At 44.6% G+C, this 25,276-nt stretch overlaps 1 protein-coding gene across 1 annotated transcript; it reads left to right on the top strand.

Moving 5' to 3' along the window:
* Positions 1-24,140, top strand: LOC311149739 (ATP-dependent 6-phosphofructokinase, muscle type-like; the record flags this gene model as incomplete). Its single annotated transcript, XM_084186948.1, has 21 exons — positions 1-82; positions 3,554-3,627; positions 3,954-4,031; positions 4,653-4,842; positions 5,150-5,315; positions 6,482-6,635; positions 6,840-6,935; positions 14,404-14,496; positions 14,707-14,832; positions 15,087-15,151; positions 15,281-15,344; positions 15,542-15,688; positions 16,152-16,222; positions 16,395-16,482; positions 16,737-16,889; positions 20,586-20,750; positions 22,322-22,383; positions 22,560-22,671; positions 22,811-22,910; positions 23,437-23,542; positions 23,963-24,140. 21 exons carry the CDS (start codon positions 1-3, stop codon positions 24,138-24,140), a joined length of 2,370 nt encoding a protein of 789 aa, XP_084043074.1.
* Positions 24,141-25,276: the final 1,136 nt, after the last annotated feature.

The raw sequence follows: 25,276 nt of genomic DNA, 5'->3' as shown, positions 1-25,276 counted from the left end.
ATGTCACATACAAGCATGGATCCAACCAAGATGGGCATCGGCCGGTCTATCGCCGTGCTGACGTCTGGTGGTGATGCCCAAGGTAAGAAGTGTGTGTGTGTGCCTGTAACTGTTTGTGCCTGTAACTGTGTGCGTGTGCCTGTAACTGTGTGTGGTTTTTTTTGTGTGTGTGTCAGTGTTAGTACTGCAATAGTCTGGGTTTGACTGTGAGGACCTCCAGCTCTGTAGGTTAAAAGTCATCAGAGTTTAAAAGGAGTTTATATTAACTCAACACCCCAAGTTGAATTAAGAGTTAGGGCTGGAGTTATCATCTCTGAAGAACATTCCAAGCAAGCTAAAGGCAGCCAGAGAAGGGTTGGGCAACTGAGCGATCAGTTATGCCAGTTAGATGCTGGAGTGATGTGTCTTCTTGGTCTCTTAGTCCTAGAGGCCAGGTGTCAGGAGTTGATTAAAATCTTTGGCTTTTAGGTTTTAACTTTACTGTGGTGGACAGGGCAGTGAGGACAACGTGATGAGTACAGCGTGATAGCTGTCCTGTATCCTTGGAGCCATGGGACTTTGTAGGCTGACACCCAAGTACAGATAACTTAACTACCCAACTTGACAAGGATCTCAAGTTGGCAATATCTACACAAACATTGTTGACTGCATCTTTCCCTAGCAGAGTATACGTCTTATCTTGAAGTTGCATAACTTATGCTTCAGATTTGTGTACTACTCCAATAAGAAGAGTAAAATGAGACTGTAGTTTATTGGCAATGTCATATGTCTTCATCTCAGTAGTGCTGACTGTGTTTATACTTCAAATTCCCAGAATCTTTGTTATAACAAAGCTATGAATACCTGGATACCTTAGCTGGCCCACCAGTAAATACCATTACATTATATTTATTTGGACAGATCTCTACTACAGTGAGGGAAAAAAGTATTTGATCCCCTGCTGATTTTGTACGCTTGCCCACTGACAAAGAAATGATCAGTCTATAATTTTAATGGTAGGTTTATTTGAACAGTGAGAGACAGAATAACAACAAAAAAATCCAGAAAAACGCATGTCAAAAAAGTTATAAATTGATTTGCATTTTAATGAGGGAAATAAGTATTTGACCCCTCTGCAAAACATGACTTAGTACTTGGTGGCAAAAGCCTTGTTGGCAATCACAGTGGTCAGACGTTTCTTGTAGTTGGCCACCAGGTTTGCACACATCTCAGGAGGGATTTTGTCCCACTCCTCTTTGCAGATCTTCTCCAAGTCATTAAGGTTTCGAGGCTGACGTTTGGCAACTCGAACCTTCAGCTCCCTCCACAGATTTTCTATGGGATTAAGGTCTGGAGACTGGCTAGGCCACTCCAGGACCTTAATGTGCTTCTTCTTGAGCCACTCCTTTGTTGCCATGGCCATGTGTTTTGGGTCATTGTCATGCTGGAATACCCATCCACGACCCATTTTCAATGCCCTGGCTGAGGGAAGGAGGTTCTCACCCAAGATTTGACGGTACATGGCCCCGTCCATCGTCCCTTTGATGCGGTGAAGTTGTCCTGTTCCCTTAGCAGAAAAACACCCCCAAAGCATAATGTTTCCACCTCCATGTTTGACGGTGGGGATGGTGTTCTTGGGTTCATAGGCAGCATTCCTCCTCCTCCAAACACGGCGAGTTGATGCCAACGAGCTCGATTTTGGTCTCATCTGACCACAACACTTTCACCCAGTTCTCCTCTGAATCATTCAGATGTTCATTGGCAAACTTCAAATGGGCCTGTATATGTGCTTTCTTGAGCAGGGGGACCTTGCAGCCGCTGCAGGATTTCAGTCCTTCACGGCGTAGTGTGTTACCAATTGTTTTCTTGGTGACTATGGTCCCAGCTGCCTTGAGATCATTGACAAGATCCTCCCGTGTAGTTCTGGGCTGATTCCTCACCGTTCTCATGATCATTGCAACTCCATGAGGTGAGATCTTGCATGGAGCCCCAGGCTGAGGGAGATTGACAGGTATTTTGTGTTTCTTCCATTTGTGAATAATCGCACCAACTGTTGTCACCTTCTCACCAAGCTGCTTGGCGATGGTCTTGTAGCCCATTCCAGCCTTGTGTAGGTCTACAATCTTGTCCCTGACATCCTTGGAGAGCTCTTTGGTCTTGGCCATGGTGGAGATTTTGGAATCTGATTGATTGATTGCTTCTGTGGACAGGTGTCTTTTATACAGGTAACAAGCTGAGATTAGGAGCACTCCCTTTAAGAGACACCTGGGAGCCAGAAATCTTTCTGATTGAGAGGGGGTCAAATACTTATTTCCCTCATTAAAATGCAAATCAATTTATAACTTTTTTGACATGCGTTTTTCTGGATTTTGTTGTTGTTATTCTGTCTCTCACTGTTCAAATAAACCTACCATTAAAATTATAGACTGATAATTTCTTTGTCAGTGGGCAAACGTACAAAATCTGCAGGGGATCAAATACTTTTTATAGCCACTAGGGTGTAGTGGCTATAAAACAATATATATTATGACTGATGTTTATCTAGCGATTGTATCATTGCTAGATAGATGATTCCAAATGTGTCCCATAACCTTTTTATCTAAGCCACAGTTATCTCCCGCCTATTCCCCGTCCTTCTCCCCCTCTAATTCTGGGTTAATTTTAGACCCACTGACCTTTTTGTGGAACGTCATGGTATGGATGCTATTGCTCTTCTCTCAGCTGCTCTACTGTAACAAGAGACCGTCCCGTACCAACCACAACACGCACCCACACAAACACACACACATCTTGGCCTTTACAGTGTTCTACAGATCTGTTTACAGACATGACACCTTTCTATTCCCACTCTGAAAATAAGTTTAGGAGCCATTTTGAATGTGTCAGCCGGATGTTGTAGCCAAAACACTCTGAGCCCAAAACACAAATGTCAAGTGACTTGATACCCATATGTCAATGCTTGTGTATCAAGCATCGATATATGGGTATTAAGCATCGATATATGGGTATTAAGCATCGATATATGGGTATCAAGCATCGATATATGGGTATTAAGCATCGATATATGGGTATCAAGCATCGATATATGGGTATTAAGCATCGATATATGGGTATCAAGCATCGATATATGGGTATCAAGCATCGATATATGGGTATTAAGCATCGATATATGGGTATCAAGCATCGATATATGGGTATCAAGCATCGATATATAGGTATCAAGCATCGATGTATGGGTATTAAGCATCGATATATGGGTATCAAGCCACTTAGGGGCTATAAAAGTCATATTAATGTGTTTGATGATGACAACGCTGAAACCCAAATGTAAACTTGATTTAGTCTTAATGTTAGCATTCGTGAAACGGGTTGTTTTACACCATAACTACTGCACTGCCACTGTGAGCTGTGGCCCTGTGTATGTCACGGTTTGGCTTTGACAAGCTGCTCGTTATTGTGCAATGCACTTTACTGAAAGCCTGCAGGTATAAGGCTTTATAACTTGTTATAAGCATGTATAAGCCTTCAGTCAATCCTGTAAACCCATGTTTGTCTGTCTATCTGTGACTATCAGGTATGAACGCGGCCGTGAGGGCCACAGTCAGAGTTGGTATCTACACCGGAGCCAAGGTCTACTTTGTTCATGAGGTAAAGTCATACAGTAGAATCCTAGAATCACAATCACAGTTCTGTGATCCAAGTTTATTCACTTGATAATGTGTTGTCTATCATTGCTGATCACCCATAGAGTCCGCTACTATCCACTCTATCCTGATTACCATTGTAATTTATCTAACTGAAGTTTTAAGAAATACCCCCAAAAATGGATTCTATCACAACCCACATTGAGAGAAGAGTTGTGTGGCTGCAGTAGCATGCTGTTGTCTCCCATTCCCGAAGGCAGTGTTCCTCATATGTGAGTGAAACCACATTGAAGATAATGGAGTTTGTATTTGTGTTGATGATGTGTGCAGGGTTACCAGGGTCTGGTGGATGGAGGAGACAACATCAAACTGGCCACCTGGGAGAGTGTGTCCATGATGCTGCAACTGGTGAGTCCTGTTATCAGACACTCACAAGCACTGATGCCAATGCAGTACACAACTGTCATACGTTGTCATTTTCTAGAGAGGGTATTACAGTAAATGAATGACAAGAAACCAAGAGGACTGGTTTATTTTAATATTAGAGACTGATACAAACACACAACCAAAAGTGTTCATAGATAGATAGATAGATAGATAGATAGATAGATAGATAGATAGATAGATAGATAGATAGATAGATAGATAGATAGATAGATAGATGATGCCTACTGTAACTAAGAGAGAGCAGGGATGGGATCCAGTAGTACAAGCTGACCTCCACGTACACAGGGTGTTTAAGTTGAGTTGGGAAGTGGCCAGGCACCATGGAAAGATCCCAGCAGGGTGTGACTACAGAGCTGCCTCTCTGTACTGATAGCATTACGTATTCTCAGTACTCAAACTGACCTAGAGTTGAGCTGCAGATGAGATGCAAGATTCACATGCATCACTAAAGATCATGTTTCACGTTTAGAAAAGTTACAAATGGCCATCTAGGCCTTCAATGATTTTTAACAGGCTCCACCAAATTGCAGTCCACAACTTTGTCCATTATTTCTTCTAATTCTATGAGTCTCTCTCTACCAGGGTGGCACGGTCATCGGCAGTGCCCGCTGCATGGACTTCAGAGCCAGGGAGGGCCGCATGAAGGCTGCCCTGAACCTGGTCAAGCTGGGCATCACCAACCTGTGTGTGATTGGGGGTGACGGTAGCTTGACCGGAGCTAACCAGTTCAGGACGGAGTGGTCCACTCTGCTGGTTGACCTGGTCAAAGCCGGTAAGACTGAGCCCCCGAACCCCGGGAACCATAGGAAAACCCTAAGAACTGAGTGTATTGCAGACGTGGGTTCAAATAGTATTTGAGCGTTTGATTGAGTCTGCCTGGAGTGCCAGATGGGCAAGTTTGCACTTTTGAGGCTATTCCATTGGTTCCATGGTGCCAGGAAAACTCAATCAAGCACAATGAAAGTATTTTAAAGAAAACATATACTATTTAAGCCCAGGTCTGGTACATTGGTGGAATGGCTGCTGAATATGACTGACAGTGTATGACTGACTACTATGTTACCATGGTTGCTCTCCAGGTAAAATCACTGATGACGAGGCCCGGAGATCGTCCCACCTGAACATCGTAGGCATGGTGGGTTCCATCGACAATGACTTCTGTGGGACAGACATGACCATCGGGACTGACTCTGCTCTGCACCGCATCATAGAGGTGGTGGATGCCATCACCACTACCGCACAGAGGTGAGGAGAGGTCATCGCTGTCACATGCAAATTTGATTTGCAGCTGTGCACACAACACAAACAGACACACACACACACGGTTGATGGGCTTAATTACTTTAACTAGCTAATTGGACACACTCCATAAACGGCAGCCTGACACACACATGCACCGTCTAGTGCTGAGCGATTAGTGCTTTTTAAAGGTTGGTTTGGTTTCAGTTAGATTATAAAAAAATTATCATGGTTTCCGATTTCGGTTTCGATCATTTTTTTCAACACTAAAGTCATTGAAATAATTACATTAAAATGGTTTTCAAGCTTTTTCAATTGCCAAAACATTGGAAATATTCCATTGTCTCTGTCGGGTCCATTGGGTATGCATTAATAGAAAAATAGGAAATTACTATGAAATAATGAAATATTTCAGTTGTGTATATTACTTCGTTTTTATTTGATGACTTCATTTGTTGTATTCCTTAAAGTCATCATCTCATCTCTGCTCAGGCAGTAGCAGCCAGCCAGCCAGACAACCATCTCTGTACTGTCTTTAGTCATTCTATTTAGCTAGGCTAGCCTGCCTATGTATGCTGCAGAGCTGTCTGACTAAATCATTTTACATTTACATTTACATTTTAGTCATTTGGCAGACGCTCTTATCCAGAGCGACTTACAGTTAGTGAGTGCATACATTTTCATACTTTTACTAGTTCTTCCCTCTCATTGTTCTGTTGTGTACATTCCTCTCTCATGCGGTATGTCTGTATCTAACCTAACTTAGCAGGCGTAAAAGTGTATCCGTCTCTGTCCGAGCTGGAAAGAACAGGCGCAATGGATTATGGTCATTGTAGTTAATTAACACGTTTGTGCACTGAACTAGGTTGAATATTTGCTTATTGAAAACTACAACTCCCTTCAGCCCAGCGTCTCACATAGTTCTTGACTTAATTTCTCTAGTGAATTATTTGATTTATCTTTAGAGCAAATGGCACTGTTGGGCTCACAAAAAAACAGAACTAAATGGAATTCAAGTACTTGAACCTATGTCGATCAGTTAGTTGTTTATTAACAAAAAATAAATACCATTTGGTTAATCGCTCAGTACTAAATCGCTCACACACCCTGTTTCTGTTTTCTCTTCTGAACCTGGTTTATAACAAAGATGGTTATTCTGTTGTTCTCCTCAGTCACCAGAGGACCTTCATCCTGGAGGTGATGGGTAGACACTGTGGCTATCTGGCCCTGGTGACTGCTCTAGCCTGCGGTGCTGACTGGGTGTTCATCCCAGAGATGCCCCCAGATGAGGGATGGGAGGGGCATCTGTGCAGAAGACTGGCTGATGTAGGTTTACATGCACAGATAGACTGACCTCTGACCTGAAGGATTCTCATCTCTTCTCTCCTTTCCTCTCCTATTTTCTCTTATCCATAATTAATGACTTTTTAAACACACCACATTACAACATAATCTTTAATCCCAGTTATCGGTTTCCATTGTTGATACCTAATCATCAAGCTGACATCTTGTGTCTTTGGTCTCTGACAGCAAAGAGCCAGAGGATCTCGTCTGAATGTGATTATTGTGGCTGAGGGAGCTATGGGCAGAGATGGAAACCCCATTGGCTCTGAAGACATCAAGAAGGTCAGCAAGCTCTCCTCAAATTACTGTACCTCGCAGTTCAAATTACTTTGTTTGCTTGTTTTTTAGGACCTCTTTTAGCGTTGCCTTGACCACCAACCGGATCACTCTCTGGGGACGAGGTTACTTCAAATCAAAGTTTATTGGTCGTGTACACAGATTTGCAGGTGTTATAACAGCTGCAGCGAAATGCTTATGTTACCAGCTCCAAAAGTGCAGTAGAATGTCTTGCAAATACAATACAATTCCCCCAAAACAAAACAAATCTAAGCAAGAAATCAAGAAATAACAATCCAAGTAGATACAGTTGAAGTCGTAAGTTTACATACACCTTAGCCAAAATACATTTCAACTCAGTTTTTCACAATTCCTGACATTTAATCCTAGTAAAAATTCCCTGTCTTAGGTCAGTTAGGATCACCACTTTATTTAAAGAATGTGAAATGTCAGAATAATAGTAGAGAGAATTATTTATTTCAGCTTTTATTTCTTTCATCACATTTACATTTTACATTTACGTCATTTAGCAGACGCTCTTATCCAGAGCGACTTACAAATTGGTGCATTCACCTTATAGCCAGTGGGATAACCACTTTACAATATGTATTTTTTATTTTTATTTATTTTTGGGGGTGGGGTAAGGGGGGGTAGAAGGATTACTTTATCCTATCCCAGGTATTCCTTAAAGAGGTGGGGTTTCAAGTGTCTCCGGAAGGTGGTGAGTGACTCCGCTGTCCTGGCGTCATGAGGGAGCTTGTTCCACCATTGGGGTGTCAGAGCAGCAAACAGTTTTGACTGGGCTGAGCGGGAACTGTGCTTCCGCAGAGGTAGGGGGGCCAGCAGGCCAGAGGTGGATGAACGCAATGCCCTCGTTTGGGTGTAGGGACTGATCAGAGCCTGAAGGTACGGAGGTGCCGTTCCCCTCACAGCTCCGTAGGCAAGCACCATGGTCTTGTAGCAGATGCGAGCTTCAACATTCCCAGTGGGTCAGAAGTTTACATACACTCAATTAGTATTTGGTAGCATTGCCTTTAAATTGTTTAACTTGGGTCAAACGTTTCGGGTAGCCTTCCACAAGCTTCCCACAATAAGTTGGGTGAATTTGGGCCCATTCCTCCTGACAGAGCTGGTGTAACTGAGTCAGGATTGTAGGCCTCCTTGCTCGCACAAGCTTTTTCAGTTCTGCCCACAAATCTTCTATAGGATTGAGGTCAGGGCTTTGTGATGGCCACTCCAATACCTTGACTTTGATTTCCTTAAGCCATTTTGCCACAACATTGAAAGTATGCTTGGGGTCATTGTCCATTTGGAAGACCCATTTGCGACCAAGCTTTAACTTCCTGACTGATGTCTTGAGATGTTGCTTCAATATATCCACATAATTTTCCTTCCTCATGATGCCATCTATTTTGTGAAGTGCACCAGTCCCTCCTGCAGCAAAGCACCCCCACAGCATGATGCTGCCACCCCAGTGCTTCACGGTTGGGATGGTGTTCTTCGGCTTGCAAACAACCCCCTTTTTCCTCCAAACATAACAATGGTCATTATGGCCAAACAGTTCTATTTTTGTTTCATCAGACCAGAGGACATTTCTCAAAAAAGTACGATCTTGTCCCCATGTGCAGTTGAAAACCGTAGTCTGGCTTTTTTATGGCGGTTTTGGGGCAGTGGCTTCTTCCTTGCTGAGCGGCCTTTCAGGTTATGTCGATATAGGACTCGTTTTACTGTGGATATAGATACTTTAGTACCTGTTTCCTCCAGCATCTTCACAAGGTCCTTTGCTGTTGTTCTAGGATTGATTTGCACTATTCGCACAAAAGTACGTTCATCTCTAGGAGACAGAACGTGTCTCCTTCCTGAGCGGTATGACGGCTGCGTGGTCCCATGTTGTTTATACTAGCGTACTATTGTTTGTACAGATGAACATGGTACCTTCAGGCATTTGGAAATTGCTCCCAACGATGAACCAGACTTGTGGAGGTCTACATTTGCTATTTATTTATTTTGATTTTCCCATGATGTCAAGCAAAGAGGCACTTAGTTTGAAGGTAGGCCTTGAAAAACATCCACAGGTACACCTCCAATTGACTCAAATTATGTCAATTAGCCTATCAGAAGCTTCTAAAGCCATGACATCCTTTTCTGGAATTTTCCAAGCTGTTTAAAGGCACAGTCAACTTAGTGTATATAAACTTCTGACCCACTGGAATTGTGATACAGTGAATTATAAGTGAAATACTCTGTCTGTAAACAATTGTTGGAAAAATTACTTGTGTTATGCACAAAGTAGATGTCCTAACCGACTTGCCAAAACTATAGTTTGTTAACAAGAAATTTGTGGAGTGGTTGAAAAACTAGTTTTAATAAAAAAATATATATTTTTGTGATCCAATTTACATTTTAGTCATTTAGCAGACGCTCTTATCCAGAGCGACTTCCAATTAGTGAGTGCATACATTTTTCATACTGGCCCCCCGTGGGCCAACCTAAGTGTATGTAAACTTCCGACTTCAACTGTATATTAGAGTGAGCATGTGTGGGAATCCAGAATATAAATACGTGATGTGTATAGGCGGTATTTAATTTGGAAAAGGAAATGGTATGTACAGTAATAGTATTAGGATGAGAATACAATATATACAGTGCATTCGGGAACTATTCAGACCCCTTCACTTTTTCCACATTTTGTTACGTTACAGCCTTATTCTAAAATTGATTGAATTGTTTTTTTTCCCCTCATCAATCTACACACAATACCCCATAACGACAAAGCAAAAATGGGTTTTTAGAAAATAAAAAACTGTCACATTTACATAAGTATTCAGACCCTTTACTCAGTACTTTGTTAAAGCACCTTTGCCAGCGATTACAGCCTCGAGACTTCTTGGGTATGACACTACAAGCTTGGCACACCTGTACAGTGGCTTGCAAAGGTATTCACCCCCCTTGGCATTTTTCCTATTTTGTTGCCTTACAACCTGGAATTAAAATTGATTTTTGGGGGGTTTATATAATTTGATTTACACAACATGCCTACCACTTTGAAGATGCAGAATATTTTTTATTGTGAAAAAAAAACAAGAAATAAGACCAAAAAAATGCATAACTATTCACCCCCCCCAAAGTCAATACTTTGTAGAGCCACCTTTTGCAGCAATTATAGCTGCAAGTCTCTTGGGGTATGTCTCTATAAGCTTGGCACATCTAGCCACTGGGAGTTTTGCCCATTCTTCAAGGCAAAACTTATCCAGCTCCTTCAAGTTGGATGGGTTCCACTGGTGTGCAGCAATCTTTAAGTCATACCACAGATTCTCAATTGGAATGAGGTCTGGGCTTTGACTAGACCATTCCAAGACATTTAAATGTTTCCCCTTGAACCACTTGAGTGTTGCTTTAGCAGTATGCTTAGGGCCATTGTCCTGCTGGAAGGTGAACCTCCGTCCCAGTCTCAAATCTCTGGAAGACTGAAACAGGTTTCCCTCAAGAATTTTCCTGTATTTAGCGCCATCCATCATTCCTTTAATTCTGACCAGTTTCCCAGTCCCTGCCGATGAAAAACATCCCCACAGCATGATGCTGCCACCACCATGCTTCACTGTGGGGATAGTGTTCTCGGGGTGATGAGAGGTGTTGGGTTTGCGCCAGACATAGCGTTTTCCTTGACGGCCAAAAAGCTAAATTTTTGTCTCATCTGACCAGAGTACCTTCTTCCATATGTTTGGGGAGTCGCCCACTTGCCTTTTGGCGAACACCAAACGTGTTTGCTTATTTTTTTCTTTAAGCAATGGCTTTTTTCTGGCCACTCTTCCATAAAGCCCAGCTCTGTGGAGTGTACTGTGGTCCTATGGACAGATACACCAATCTCCGCTGTGGAGCTTTGTAGTTCCTTCAGTGTTATCTTTGGTCTCTTTGTTGCCTCTCTGATTAATGCCCTCCTTGCCTGGTCTGTGAGTTTTGGTGGGCGGCCCTCTTTTGGCAGGTTTGTCGTGGTGCCATATTCTTTCCATTTTTTAATAATGGATTCGTGGGATGTTCAAAGTTTCTGATATTTTTTTATAACCCAACCCTGATCTGTACTTCTCCACAACTTTGTCCCTGACCTGTTTGGAGAGCTCCTTGGTCTTCATGGTGCCACTTGCTTGGTGGTGCCCCTTGCTTAGTTGTGTTGCAGACTCTGGGGCCTTTCAGAACAGGTGTATATATGCTGAGATCATGTGACACTTAGATTGCACACAGGTGGACTTTATTTAACTAATTATGTGACTTCTGAAGGTAATTGGTTGCACCAGATCTTATTTATATATTTTGATTTTGATTTTTTTTTTAACAAGTTATTTTTTTAATTTCACTTCACCAATTTGGCTATTTTGTGTATGTCCATTACATGAAATCCAAATAAAAATCCATTTAAATTACAGGTTGTAATGCAACAAAATAGGAAAAACGCCAAGGGGGATGAATACTTTTGCAATGCACTATATTTGGGGAGTTTCTCCCATTCTTCTCTGCAGATCCTCTCAAGCTCTGTCAGGTTGGATGGGGAGCGTCGCTGCACAGCTATTTTCAGGTCTCTCCAGAGATGTTAGATCGGGTTCAAGCCTGGGCTCTGGCTGGGCCACTCAAGGACATTCAGAGACTTGTCCCGAAGCCACTCCTGCGTTGTCTTGGCTGTGTGCTTAGGGTCATTGTCTTGTTGGAAGGTGAACCTTCGCCACAGTCTGAGGTCCTAAGTGCTCTGGAGCAGGTTTTCATCAAGGATCTCTCTGTACTTAGCTCCATTCATCTTTCCCTTGATCTTGACTAGTCTCCCAGTCCCTGCAACTGAAAAACATCCCCACAGCATGATGCGGCCACCACCATGCTTCACCGTAGGGATTGTGCCAGGTTTCCTCCAGATGTGACGCTTGGCATTCAGGCCAAAGAGTTCAATCTTGGTTTCATCAGACCTGAGAATCTTGTTTCTAATGGTCTGAGAGTCCTTTAGGTGCCTTTTGGCAAACTCCAAGCGGGCTGTCATGTACCTTTTACTGAGGAGTTGCTTCCGTCTGGCCACTCTACCATAAAGGCCTGATTGGTGGAGTGCTGCAGAGATGGTTGTCCTTCTGGAAGGTTTTCCCATCTCCACAGAGGAACTCTGGAGCTCTGTCAGAGTGACAATCGGGTTCTTGGTCACCTCCCTGACCAAGGCCCTTCTCCCTCGATTGCTCAGTTTGGCCGGGCGGCCAGCTCTAGGAGGAGTCTTGATGGTTCCAAACTTCTTCCATTTAAGAATGTTGGAGGCCACTGTGTTCTTGGGGACCTTCAATGCTGCAGACATTTTTTGGTACCCTTCCCCAGTCTGTGCCTCAACACAAACCTGTCTCGGAGCTCTACGGACAATTCCTTCGACCTCATGGCTTGGTTTTTGCTGTGACATGCACTGTCAACTGTGGGACCTTATATAGACAGGTGTGTGACTTTCCAAATCATGTCCAATCAATTTAATTTACCACAGGTGGACTCCAATCAAGTTGTAGAAACATCTCAAGGAGTGGCGAGTGGTGCAGTGGTCTAAGGCAGTGCTAGCTGTGCCACTAGAGATCCTGGTTCCTATCCAGGCTCTGTCGTAGCCGGCCGTGACCGGGAGACCCATGGGGCAGCGCACAATTGGCCCAGCGTCGTCCAGGGTAGGGGAGGGAATGGCCGGCAGGGATGTAGCTCAGTTGGTAGAGCATGGCGTTTGCAACGGCAAATGAATACATTTGCAAAAAATCTAAAAATCAGTTTTCACTTTGACTTTATGGGGTATTGTGTGTAGATTAATTAAGAAAATGTTTTATTTAATCAATTTTAGAATAAGGCTGTAACGTAACGAAATGTGGAAAAAGTGAAGGGTTCTGAATACTTTCCGAATGGACTGTACATACACAGTGACTAAACAACATTATGTATGTGGTGACCAGCGTTCACTGACTCTATACATGGGGCATTAGTCTTAAGGTGCAGGGCTGAGTATCTGGCAGGTAGCCGGCTAGTGATGGCTGTTCAACAGTGTGATGGCCTGGTGATAGAAGCTGTTTCTCGGTCCCGGCTCTGATGCACCTGTACCGTCTCTGTCTGCTAGATGGTAGCAGAGTGAACAGACCGTGGCTCGGGTGGCTGAGGTCCTTAATGATCTTCTTGGCCTTCCTTTAAATGTCCTGGAGGGCAGGCAGCGTGCCCCCGTTGATGTGTTTGGCTGACCGCACCACCCTCTGGAGAGCCATGCGGTTGAAGGTGGTGCAGTTGCCGTACCAGGCGGTGATTCAGCCCGACAGAATGCTCTCAATGGTGCATATGTATAAGTTTGTGAGGGGCTAGGGGTGTGACTGTTAAAACATTTGAACGAAATTGGGATCCTTAACGTTAAGAAAAATTCCAAACCGTAAAACAATGTTTTTATTACATGTTTTACGTAGATGCAGAAAATAAACAGCATAGTCAGTCAATTTCCACAACAACTAAGAGCATTCAGGTCCTCAGTGATGTGCACGCCAAGGAACTTGAAGCTTTTGACCCTCTCCACTGCGGCCCTGTCAATGTGGATGGCGGCGTGCTGCCTCTTCTGTCTCCTGTAGTCCACGATCAGCTCCTTCGGTTTTTTTTTAATGTTGAGTGAGAGGTTATTTTTCTCGTTGTTGTTGGTAATCTGGCCTACCACTGTTGTGTCGTCAGAAAACTTGATGATTGAGTTGGAGTCATGCGTAGCCACGCAGTCATGGGTGAACAGGGAGTATAGGAGGGGGATAAGCATGCACCCCTGTGGGGCCCCCGTGTTGAGGACCAGCGTGGCGGAGGTGTTGTTGCATAACATCAACACGTGGGGTCGGCCCGTCAGGAAGTCTAGGACCCTGTTGCACAGGGCGGGATTCAGACCCAGGGCCCTGAGCTTAGTGATGAGCTTGGAGGATACTATGGTGTTGAAGCAGTGCTGTAGTCAAACAGCATTCTCACATAGGTATTCCTCTTGTCCAGGTGGGATAGGGCCATGTGCTGTGCAACGGCGATTGCATCGTCCGCGGATCTCTTGGGGCGGTATGCAAATTGTAGTGGGTCTAGGTTGTCGGGTAAGGTGGAGGTGATATGGTCCTTGACTAGACTCTCAAAGCACTTCGTAATGAGAGAGGTGAGTGCTACGGGGTGATAGTCATTTAGTTAAGTTACCTTAGCTTGCTTGGGTACAGGAACAATGGTGGACATCTTGAAGCAAGTGGGGACAACAGACTGGGATAGGGAGAGGTTGAATATGTCCGTAAAGGTAACGCACACACACAACAAGATGGCTTTCAAAACAAACTATGTGTCAGCATCTTTTAGCCCACAATAGGGACGATTTCCCAAATATTACCGCAGAGTTAAAGGGCTAACATTCTACTACATTGTCTACCAGGGTTGAATACGGTTAAACTGTCAGTTGCTAACAGCTCTCTGTGTGTGCTTCTTACATTTGTAGCTGGTGGAGAAGAATTTGGGCTTTGACACCCGTACCACTGTTCTGGGACACGTGCAGAGAGGCGGCACTCCCTCAGCCTTCGACAGAATCCTAGTAGGTCTCTCTCTGTCTGTGCGTATGAGCATGTCTAAATGTGTGATGTGTGTGTGTGTGTGTGTTCTCCCCCCTCCCCATGGCAGCAGGATGGGTGTGGAGGTGGTCATGGCTCTGTTGGTGTGTCTTTGTGTGTCTCTAACTACAGTGTGTCGTGATTATGTTTGACCGTGATGTGTGTATCTAACCCTGGTGTGTGTTATCCTCTAGGGCAGCAGGATGGGTGTGGAGGCTGTGATGGCCCTGTTGGAGGCCACTCCAGAGACCCCAGCCTGTGTGGTCAGTCTGTCCGGTAACCAGGCCGTCAGGCTGCCCCTCATGGAGTGTGTCCAAGTGGTCAGTATCAGTCACTGTTGTATTTGTGCCATTCAAATGGGTTCATCATAGATCTGAGCACTTGTGCTATCAATTCAACAATAATTTAATTGACTACTAAAGGGTTTTGATTATTATATGGCAGAGAAAAACAATGACATGGACTGAGATGACAGATGATTCAACTTCTATTTAAATTTGCATTAATGATCTCTCGCTCTCGCTCTCGCTCTCTCTCTCCCCCTACCCCTCCCCCCTCCCCCCTCCCCCCTCAGACTAAGGATGTGACTACTGCCATGGCTGAGAAGAGATGGGAGGACGCTATCAAGCTCAGAGGAAAGTAAGAACACTACCCTACTTTTGCCACTCTTACAATGGCTTCACTATTACTGAAATTACTCACTCGGATGTCACATATTAACTTTATCACAGTCTACTAACACATCACTGTTTTGTCGGCCCTGTCCAGGAGCTTTGAAAACAACTGGAACACATACAAGATGCTGGCACACATCAACCCTCCAGATACCAAGGTGGGGAACAACAGCTACACAATGAACACACGTTTTGTTAAATTAGTTAAGACTCTAGCTCTGACAGAAATGTGTCACCATTCTCTTCTTGTCACCTCTCCTCTCTACCTCTCCTCTCCTCCTCTTCTCTCCACCTCTCCTCTCCACATCTCCTCCTCACTTCTCCTCTCCACCTCTCCTCCTCTCGTCCTCTCCAGAGCAACATTAACGTGGCTATAGTAAACATTGGTGCTCCATGTGCTGGTATGAATGCTGCAGTGCGTTCTGCGGTGAGGATCGGCATCATTCAGGGACACAACATGTTGGCCGTTCATGATGGGTTCGAGGGTCTCGCTCAAGGAAAGGTATATACACCCTACGCACTATGCATTGCGTACTAGGCAAAGCCCATTCCTCTCAGCCAAAACTCCTCTTTTTAGCATGGCCAGTATTCATAAAGCGTCTCAGAGTAGGAGTGCTGATCTAGGGATCAGGTCCCTTTTGTCCATGCAACATCTAAAAGGCTCAACTGATCCTAGATCAGCACTCTTGGATACTTTGTGAGTAAAGATCCAGGTCATCTATAATCTAAATATAGAACAAGTGTGGCCTGGTACCAGAAGAGGCTGGTAGGAGGAGCTATGGGAGGACGGTATCGAACATATGGAAACCACGTTTGACTCTGTTCCAATGGTTCCATTCCAGCCATTACAATGAACCCGTCCTCCTATAGCTCCTCCCAGCAGCCTCCTCTGCCTGGTACAGTAACTCTTGTCTGAACATGGAAACCTCACTCCTTTGACCCCTTGACTTTGTTGTCTTCCACAGATCGAGCCTATCACCTGGACTGGAGTTTCAGGCTGGACTGGGAAGGGGGGCTCTGAGTTGGGCACCAAGAGGTACTACAATAGACCTATTTTACTACTCAGAATGATTATAGTTTGTATTGTCAGCAGGGGTGGAACTGGGGGAACACAAAACTCATTTTGACATGTAAAATTATTTTGGGGGCAGTGATACGGTATATCACTGATGTTTCACTCAACTAACTAAATCTTTCATTATTTGAAGAGTCCTTCCTTCTAAGTACATTGAGGAAATCAGCTTGACTATCGCTAAGTTCAATATCCACTCTCTGGTGATCATTGGAGGGTTTGAGGTAAGAGTCAGAAGATTATCTCATCACATGCATGTCTTCTTTAATATGTGGTTGTCTTACCTACTTTTAGAACATTGACTTGTGATTGTAAGTCATCCTGGATAAGAGAATTTGATAAATGACTAAAGTGTAAATGTAATGTCTATGTGGAACCTCACATGTAACTACAAAAGACACATAACCCCAGTACCTCAGTAGTGTAACCCCTGCTGCTCTCCCCCTCCTCTCACCTTTCCTTCCCTCCCCTCTCCCAGGCGTATATGGGTGGTCTGGAGCTGGTGCAGGGCAGAGATAAGTATGAAGAGCTGTGCATTCCCATGGTGGTCATCCCCGCCACTGTCTCCAACAACGTCCCCGGTTCAGACTTCAGCATCGGAGCTGACACAGCCCTCAACACCATCACCTCGGTCAGTACCGTAACACCATCGCCTGGGTCAGTACCGTAATACATCAACACCATCGTCTCGATCAGTACCGTAATACATCAACACCATCACCATAAGTAACACCAACACCTGGGTCATGTTCAGTAGGGAGAAAACCATTTTTAAACTGGAACAGGGAGGTGCTGCTGTACCTGAACTTGTCCCATAAAAACACAGACGTTAATGGCCCAGCTCAATAACAGTTAGGGCACATGGCCTACTCTAAACCATAACCTCCACATTCTGTACAGAGCATGTGAGCGTTGAGTGGTTGGAAATCCCACTCATCGCTCATGGAGCGGTGCGCAAGCTCCTGCACTCCATGCCCTTTCCAACCGCTCTGCACTCACAGGAAAAAAGAACTGCAGCTCCAAATTCGCTTGATTCATTAAAATCACAATTTAACCAACACCCATCTATTTTTGTGACTACCTGGACCTACCAATTGGTTTTGAAGTATTGAAACCAAACCATATGGATTTAAATGAAAAGTATTTGAATAAACATGAAAATGTGAATGTAAGAAGCACACATCATTTCAAATAGGCTACACGTCATATTAAACAGCATATAAACACTTTAAATAGGTCAGGAGCCAGACAGGGAGCCTAAGAAGGAAGGAAAGATAATTCATTATTTAGGCTATATTATTTCAATTATTTCAAGGCTACAGCCTACAAAGAAATTGTCACGATCGTCGAACTGAGAGGACCAAGGCGCAGCGTGGAATGCGAACATATTTTTTATTTTTTATGATCACACGAACAAAACAACAAACGATACGAAACGTGAAGTCCTACGGTTACACAAACCAAACGGAACAAGATCCAACAACACACTGTGGAAAACAGGCTGCCTAAGTATAGTTCCCAATCAGAGACAACAAGCAACAGCTGATACACGTTGCCTCTGATTGAGAACCACACCGGCCAACATAGAAACAAATGAACTAGATCATCACCCTAGCACACAAAACACATAGAAACCACACACCCTGGCTCAACATAACAGAGTCCCAGAGCCAGGGCGTGACAGAAATACATAGTGAAGCATTTGCAGTGCGACACAGTAGTCTGGTAGGGACATAAAGGGCTCAGTATTTAAACCACATTTCGTTGTATTAAATCATTATATTCTATAAATTGCGCATATACAGTTGTGATCAAACGTTTTGAGAATGACACAAGTATTGGTCTTCACAAAGTTCGCTGCTTCAGTGTTATGAGATATTTTTGTCAGATGTAACTATGGTATACTGAAGTATAATTACAAGGACTCCATAAGTGTCAAAGGCTTTTATTGACAATTACATTAAGTTTATGCAAAGAATCAATATTTGTAGTGTTGTCCCTTCTTTTTCAAGACCTCTGCAATCCGCCCTGGCATGCTGTCAATTAACTTCTGGGCCACATCCTGACTGATGGCAGCCCATTCTTGCATAATCAATGCTTGGAGTTTGTCAGAATTTGTGGGTTTTTGTTTGTCCACCTGCCTCTTGAGGATCGACCACAAGTTCTCAATGGGATTAAGGTCTGGGGAGTTTCCTGGCCATCGACCCAAAATGTTGATGTTTTGTTCCCCAAGCCACTTAGTTATCACTTTTGCCTTATGGCAAGGTGCTCCATCATGCTGGAAAAGGCATTGGTCGTCACCAAACTGTTCTTGGATGGTTGGGAGAAGTTGCTCTCTGAGGATGTGTTGGTACCATTCTTTATTCATGGCTGTGTTCTTAGGCAAAAATGTGAGTGAGCCCACTCCCTTGGCTGAGAAGCAACCCCTCACATGAATGGTCTCAGGATGCTTTACTGTTGGCATGACACAGGACTGATGGTAGCGCTCACCTTGTCTTCTCCGGACAAGGTGTTTTCCGGATGCCCCAAACAATCGGAAAGGGGATTCATCAGAGAAAATGACTTTACCCCAGTCCTCAGCAGTCCAATCCCTGTACCTTTTGCAGAATATCAGTCTGTCCCTGATGTTTTTCCTGGAGAGAAGTGGCTTCTTTGCTGCCCTTCTTGACACCAGGCCATCCTCCAAAAGTATTTGCCTCACTGTGCGTGCAGATGCACTCACACCTGCCTGCTGCCATTCCTGAGCAAGCTCTGCACTGGTGGTGCCCCGATCCCGCAGCTGAATCAACTTTAGGAGACGGTCCTGGCACTTGCTGGATTTTCTTGGGCGCCCTGATACCTTCTTCACAACAATTGAACGTCTTTCCTTGAAGTTCTTGATGATCCGATAAATGGTTGATTTAGGTGCAATCTTACTAGCAGCAATATCCTTGCCTGTGAAGCCCTTTTTGTGCAAAGCAATGATGACGGCACATGTTTCCTTGCAGGTAACCATGGTTAACAGAGGAAGAACAATGATTTCAAGCACCACCCTCCTTTTAAAGCTTCCAGTCTGTTATTCTAACTCAATCAGCATCACAGAGTGATCTCCAGCCTTGTCCTCGTCAACACTCTCACCTGTGTTAACGAGAGAATCACTTACATGATGGCAGCTGGTCCTTTTGTGGCAGGGCTGAAATGCAGTGGAAACATTTTTTGGGGATTAAGTTCATTTTCATGGCAAAGAGGGACTTTGCAATTAATTGCAATTCATCTGCTCACTCTTCATGACATTCTGGAGTATATGCAAATTGACAACATCAAAACTGCGGCAGCAGACTTTGTGAAAATTAGTATTTGTGTAATTCTCAAAACTTTTGACCACGACTGTAGGTTGTGACTTACTTAGAATTAAATACAAATTAAACAAAAAATGACTTATTGTCTTTGAATTTTTAGAAACAAGAGTTTGGCCAGTCTGTGGCTTCAGGCTCATGCGATGGTGCATGGAGAGCAGGCCAGCAGCCGAGAATATCCTCTCCGTGTTTGCAGAGCCACTGGGGATGCTAAACACCCTTTTGGCCACTCTTGCCAGGCTGGGCAGAGATGCAGAGTTGTTTTTTTATATTTCTATAGGCAGGCCTAAAGGTTTTTAGGCAAAATAACACAATCAAAACGGAAAGGTCCTTTAATGTTGGAATATGCCAGGCCTATTGGACCAAAATCAATGATGGCCTGTTGTATAGATAATAGAACAAAAATGAACGAAACGTTTAAGAGATCTAATTTTTAGTTTATAAATACTTTGCCACAATGACACACTTAGTTATCTACCCACCTCGTTCCTTTCTTTTAGCATGTGCTCGTAGTAAGTACATCATCATGCTTTCGGGATACATGTCTCTTCAGATTCCACAATGATTCTTTAGTTGTGGACATTACATCACAGCACTCCCTCTCTTGCTCTTGGTCCTCATCTTTGTAAGTCACCTTGATTTAGCACCTGTGTGTTTTCTCAGTTTCTTTATGAAAATATTTAGCGAACTTCATGACAGTAGATAAAGCAAGGGGCTATAGCAGCACAAGTAGACTACAAATGCATGCTGGGCCGGGCATGTCCTGTGCTCGTGAAGTGAGCGCTACTTGGATTGGCACTGGAGCGAAATTGGAGTGGGCGAGAAAGCCGACGCTCCAGCTTTTGGGAATCTCGCTCCACGCTCCAGTCAAATTGGGCATGCTCCGCTCCTTGCTCTGCTCCAGCTCCACTCAGCTCACATACTCTGATGCTGTAAAATTGTCCGTCTCCCCCTCTTACCCCCTCTCTCCTTTCTATTCCCTGTCCCCTCAGACCTGTGACAGGATCAAGCAGTCAGCAGCAGGCACCAAGCGTCGTGTGTTCATCATTGAGACCGCGGGAGGGTACTGTGGTTACCTGGCTACCATGGCAGGTCTGGCTGCTGGGGCTGATGCTGCATATATCTTTGAGGAAGATTTTTGTATTAGAGACCTGGAGGTGAGCTGAAGCTGGATACACACTTTCTTGCAGTTTCTCTCTCTCTCTCTCTCTCTCTCTCTCTCTGTCTCTCTGTCTCTCTGTCTCTCTGTCTCTCTGTCTCTCTCTGTCTTTCTCTGTCTCTCTCTGTCTCTCTCTCACGACGCCAGGACAGCGGAGTCACTCTCTCTGTCTCTGCGGTGGGGTAAGGGGGGGTTACTTTATCCTATCCCAGGTATTCCTTAAAGAGGTGGGGTTTCAAGTGTCTCCGGAAGGAGGTGAGTGACTCCGCTGTCCTGGCGTCGTGAGGGAGCTTGTTCCACCATTGGGGTGCCAGAGCAGCGAACAGTTTTGACTGGGCTGAGCGGGAACTGTGCTTCTGCAGAGGTAGGGGGGCCAGCAGGCCAGAGGTGGATGAACGCAATGCCCTCATTTGGGTGTAGGGACTGATCAGAGCCTGAAGGTACGGAGGTGCCGTTCCCCTCACAACTCCGTAGGCAAGCACCATGGTCTTGTAGCAGATGCGAGCTTCAACTGGAAGCCAGTGGAGTGTGCGGAGGAGCGGGGTGATGTGAGAGAACTTGGGAAGGTTGAACACCAGACGGGCTGCAGCATTCTTGATGAGTTGTAGGGGTTTAATGGCACAGGCAGGGAGCCCAGCCAACAGCGAGTTGCAGTAATCCAGACGGGAGATGACAAGTGCCTGGATTAGGACCTGTGCCGCTTCCTGTGTAAGGCAGGGTCGTACTCTCCGAATGTTGTAGAGCATGAACCTACAGGATCGGGTCACCGCCTTGATGTTAGCGGAGAACGACAGGGTGTTGTCCAGGGTCACGCCAAGGCTCTTCGCACTCTGGGAGGAGGACACAACGGAGTTGTCAACCGTGATGGCGAGATCATGGAACGGGCAGTCCTTCCCCGGGAGGAAGAGCAGCTCCGTCTTGCCGAGGTTCAGCTTGAGGTGGTGATCCGTCTGATCACTTCAGGTGGTGATCCACACTGATATGTCTGCCAGACATGCAGAGATGCGATTCGCCACCTGGTTATCAGAAGGGGGAAAGGAGAAGATTAGTTGTGTGTCGTCTGCGTAGTAATGATAGGAGAGGTCATGTGAGGATATGACAGAGCCAAGTGACTTGGTGTATAGCGAGAATAGGAGAGGGCCTAGAACTGAGCCCTGGGGGACACCAGTGGTGAGAGCACGTGGTGCGGAGACAGATTCTCGCCACGCCACTTGGTAGGAGCGACCGGTCAGGTAGGACGCAATCCAAGAGTGAGCCGCGCCGGAGATGCCCAACTCGGAGAGGGTGGAGTGGAGGAACTGATGGTTCACAGTATCAAAGGCAGCAGACAGGTCTAGAAGGACAAGAGTAGAGGAGAGAGAGTTAGCTTTAGCAGTGCGGAGAGCCTCCGTGACACAGAGAAGAGCAGTCTCAGTTGAATGACCTGTCTTGAAACCTGACTGGTTTGGATCAGGAAGGTCATTCTGGGAGAGATAGCAAGAGAGTTGGCTAAAGACGGCACGCTCAATAGTTTTGGAGAGATGGAGAGATGGTACAAATGTGTGCTGACCGACTGGCTCTGGTTTACAGATGAATGTAGAGCATCTCGTGCAGAAGATGAAGACAGACGTAAAGAGAGGTTTGATTCTCAGGTGGGGTTCATTCAAGCATTCGTTCATTCATTTCATTATCTACTATGGTTGTACCTTTCCAAAACACAAACTTGCTCTCTTTCTCGAGTGAGAACTGCCACTTCAACAATATATAAACATTACATTCATGTTTAGATCTCATCTGTACACCTTTTGATTATTCCTCTGTGTATCAGGAATGAGAACTGCAATGCCAACTATACCACAGACTTCATCTTTGCCCTGTACTCTGAGGAGGGCAAGGGCATCTTTGACTGCCGCAAGAACGTGCTGGGACACATGCAACAGGTCTGTTAACATTGACAAGTCTGCATCCCAAATGGCACCCTATTAGAAGTAGTAGAAGAGTGTCCCTAATATTGTAGCTTTACTAGAACATACAGTACGTCGACTTTAGATGCAGTAATACAACCTTCCCTTTCCCCAGGGCGGCACCCCAACACCTTTCGACAGGAACTTTGGCACCAAGATGGGTTCCAAGGCTGTTCTGTGGATAACAGAGAAACTCAAGGAGGTCTATAGACACGGTAAGACAGACAGGCTATGGGATGTCAACAAATAGCCCATGTGTCTCAGTGGCAATTGTAATGTACACATAGGTAGAAGATAGGACGGTAAAAAAATTATACAAAATTGTCTGTTGTATCCCTTGCTTTAATCTCGGAAACCCAGAACTAAAATCTTGCGTAATTGCGTCAGATGTTCGATTAACTTCTGGGGGCAGACGTGTTAGAAAAAATACTAGAATGAGGAGCTGAAGCAGGATGGTAGCTCCACCCCCCTCTCTCTGCATGTTTCGGGCAAGTCTATGGGCCAAATGTCCCCTCCTCTTCCGAAATTTGAAAGATACGAACACCTGCGAAATTGTGATTTGTGCAATGATCAGTGGTGTAGAAAATCTGCCAGACAGACGCTACGATACCATCCTATGTTACGTGCATTTGTCCTCGTGAGATTACCCCTGCTTTTACTTGACTTCACAGTAATATCATATACTTGGTTTTAAATATGTGTCTCTGTGACAGTTAATAATCTTCTTCTCCTGTCCTCCAGGTCGTATCTTCGCTAACACCCCAGACTCTGCCTGTGTGCTGGGCATGAAGAAGAGAGCACTGACCTTCCAGCCTCTTGCTGAGCTAAAGGAACAGACTGACTTTGAGTAAGATCCTTTAAATCATATACATATTTTCAAAGAGAAAATCTATGAAGCTTAATTTGAAAGTTGCAGTTGCTGATTATTCTATAATAATATAATATTTGCCATTTAGCAGATGCTTTTATCCTAAGTGACTTAGTCAAGTGTGCATCTATTTTACATATGGGTGGTCCCGGGAATCGATCCCACTACCCTGGCATTACAAGCGCCATGCTCTACCAACTGAGCCACAAAGGACCACTTTTTATATTGGCCTTGTCCAGACATAAACCCTAGCACCTGTTATCACCATATTGCTATCCAATCCTCTCAGATCTCCATAAGTGTCTAGAGGTAAGGGCTAGGGGTTGTTTCTGGACATGGCCAAAATCTCCCCAACATTCCTATTAACGCTTCTCTACCCCCCTCTGCTGTCCTGTCCAGGCACCGCATCCCCAAGACATCGTGGTGGCTGAAACTGAGGCCAATCATGAAGATCCTTGCTAAATACAACATCAGCCTGGACACATCTGAGCATGCCCACATGGAGCATGTGATCAAGAAGAGGGTGTCGCTGCCTGCGCCACTCATGAACAAGGCATCCCCCCCCCAGAAACACTAGGAGGAAGAGTAATTTTTCTGTTACATGCATGTCAGTGGAGGCTGGTGGGAGGAGCTATAGGAGGATGGGCTCATTGTAATGGCTGGAATTAAATAAATGGAACAGTATTAAACACAAATATATGGAAACCACGTTTGACTCCATTCCATTTATTCCATTCCAGCCACTACAATGGGCCGTCCTCCTATAGCTCTTCCCACCAGCCGCCTCTGATGTATGTCTATATCAGGGGTCTCCAACAGGTCAATTGTGAGCAGCCCATCTATGAGTAGCTCACCAAATAGTAATGAAAAATACATGCACTTTCCGAATTGTTTAAAGTCATAGTCTTGTGTGATCATTTCAGCACCGTTTTGATTGGGACAGCGCCTTCGCGCTGATTTGCGTCAAGTGTGGGGGACTCCTCTTGATAAATCAATCAATGTCAGATGTTTGTTTTCACTGAATCTCAGTTTGGATATTTGGCAACAATTAGGCTGGGAAAATGGTAGCTAAGTTGAAGTGAGTGATTTTGTTTCACTGAATTTCCGTCTGTATATTTGCTTAATTGATCTCTGGCTGGGCAAGTGGATGTGGTGGTTCATTTATTCGTTTGATCATCCATCACTGATCAGAAGCATTTAGCATGCAACAATATAGCCTAAATCATGTGTATTATTTTGCTCGACTCACCACGTAGCAGCCTTATATAATCAATCCACCATCAAGCTGTGAGCGCAGCGTCCTGTTTTATGTCTTAATTGAGCCTACTTCAATATAATCAATCAATCAATCATTCATTCATACCATTAGATAACATACGAGTCACTCTTGCCTTTAAATACAATCAAGCATTTTATGGTTATTATGTAGGACTATAATACTGGGCCGCGCGGTTGGGTTCGGCCTGATAATGAGAACTGTCGTGTATCACACACCTCTACCTCCCGGCTACTATCCAATCAAATCCACATTGACATTACCCCTAGTTATTCACAATTGTCTTAAAACACAAACGTAACACTATCTGTCAATACATTTACCGCAATATTGCCCCTGTTTGTCTGTGTGGTGTGCGCGTTTGCCTATCATTCACTTCGTATAACCAGTTAGCGGTAATGATAACTTGTCTTCTGGGTAGACAGAACGACTTTCCC

Source organism: Coregonus lavaretus (assembly GCF_964263955.1).
Source record: "Coregonus lavaretus genome assembly, chromosome: 22".
Classification (NCBI taxonomy): Eukaryota; Metazoa; Chordata; class Actinopteri; order Salmoniformes; family Salmonidae; genus Coregonus; species Coregonus lavaretus.
Note: the sequence above shows the minus strand (reverse complement) of the source record. Positions and strands in the feature narration are given on the sequence as shown.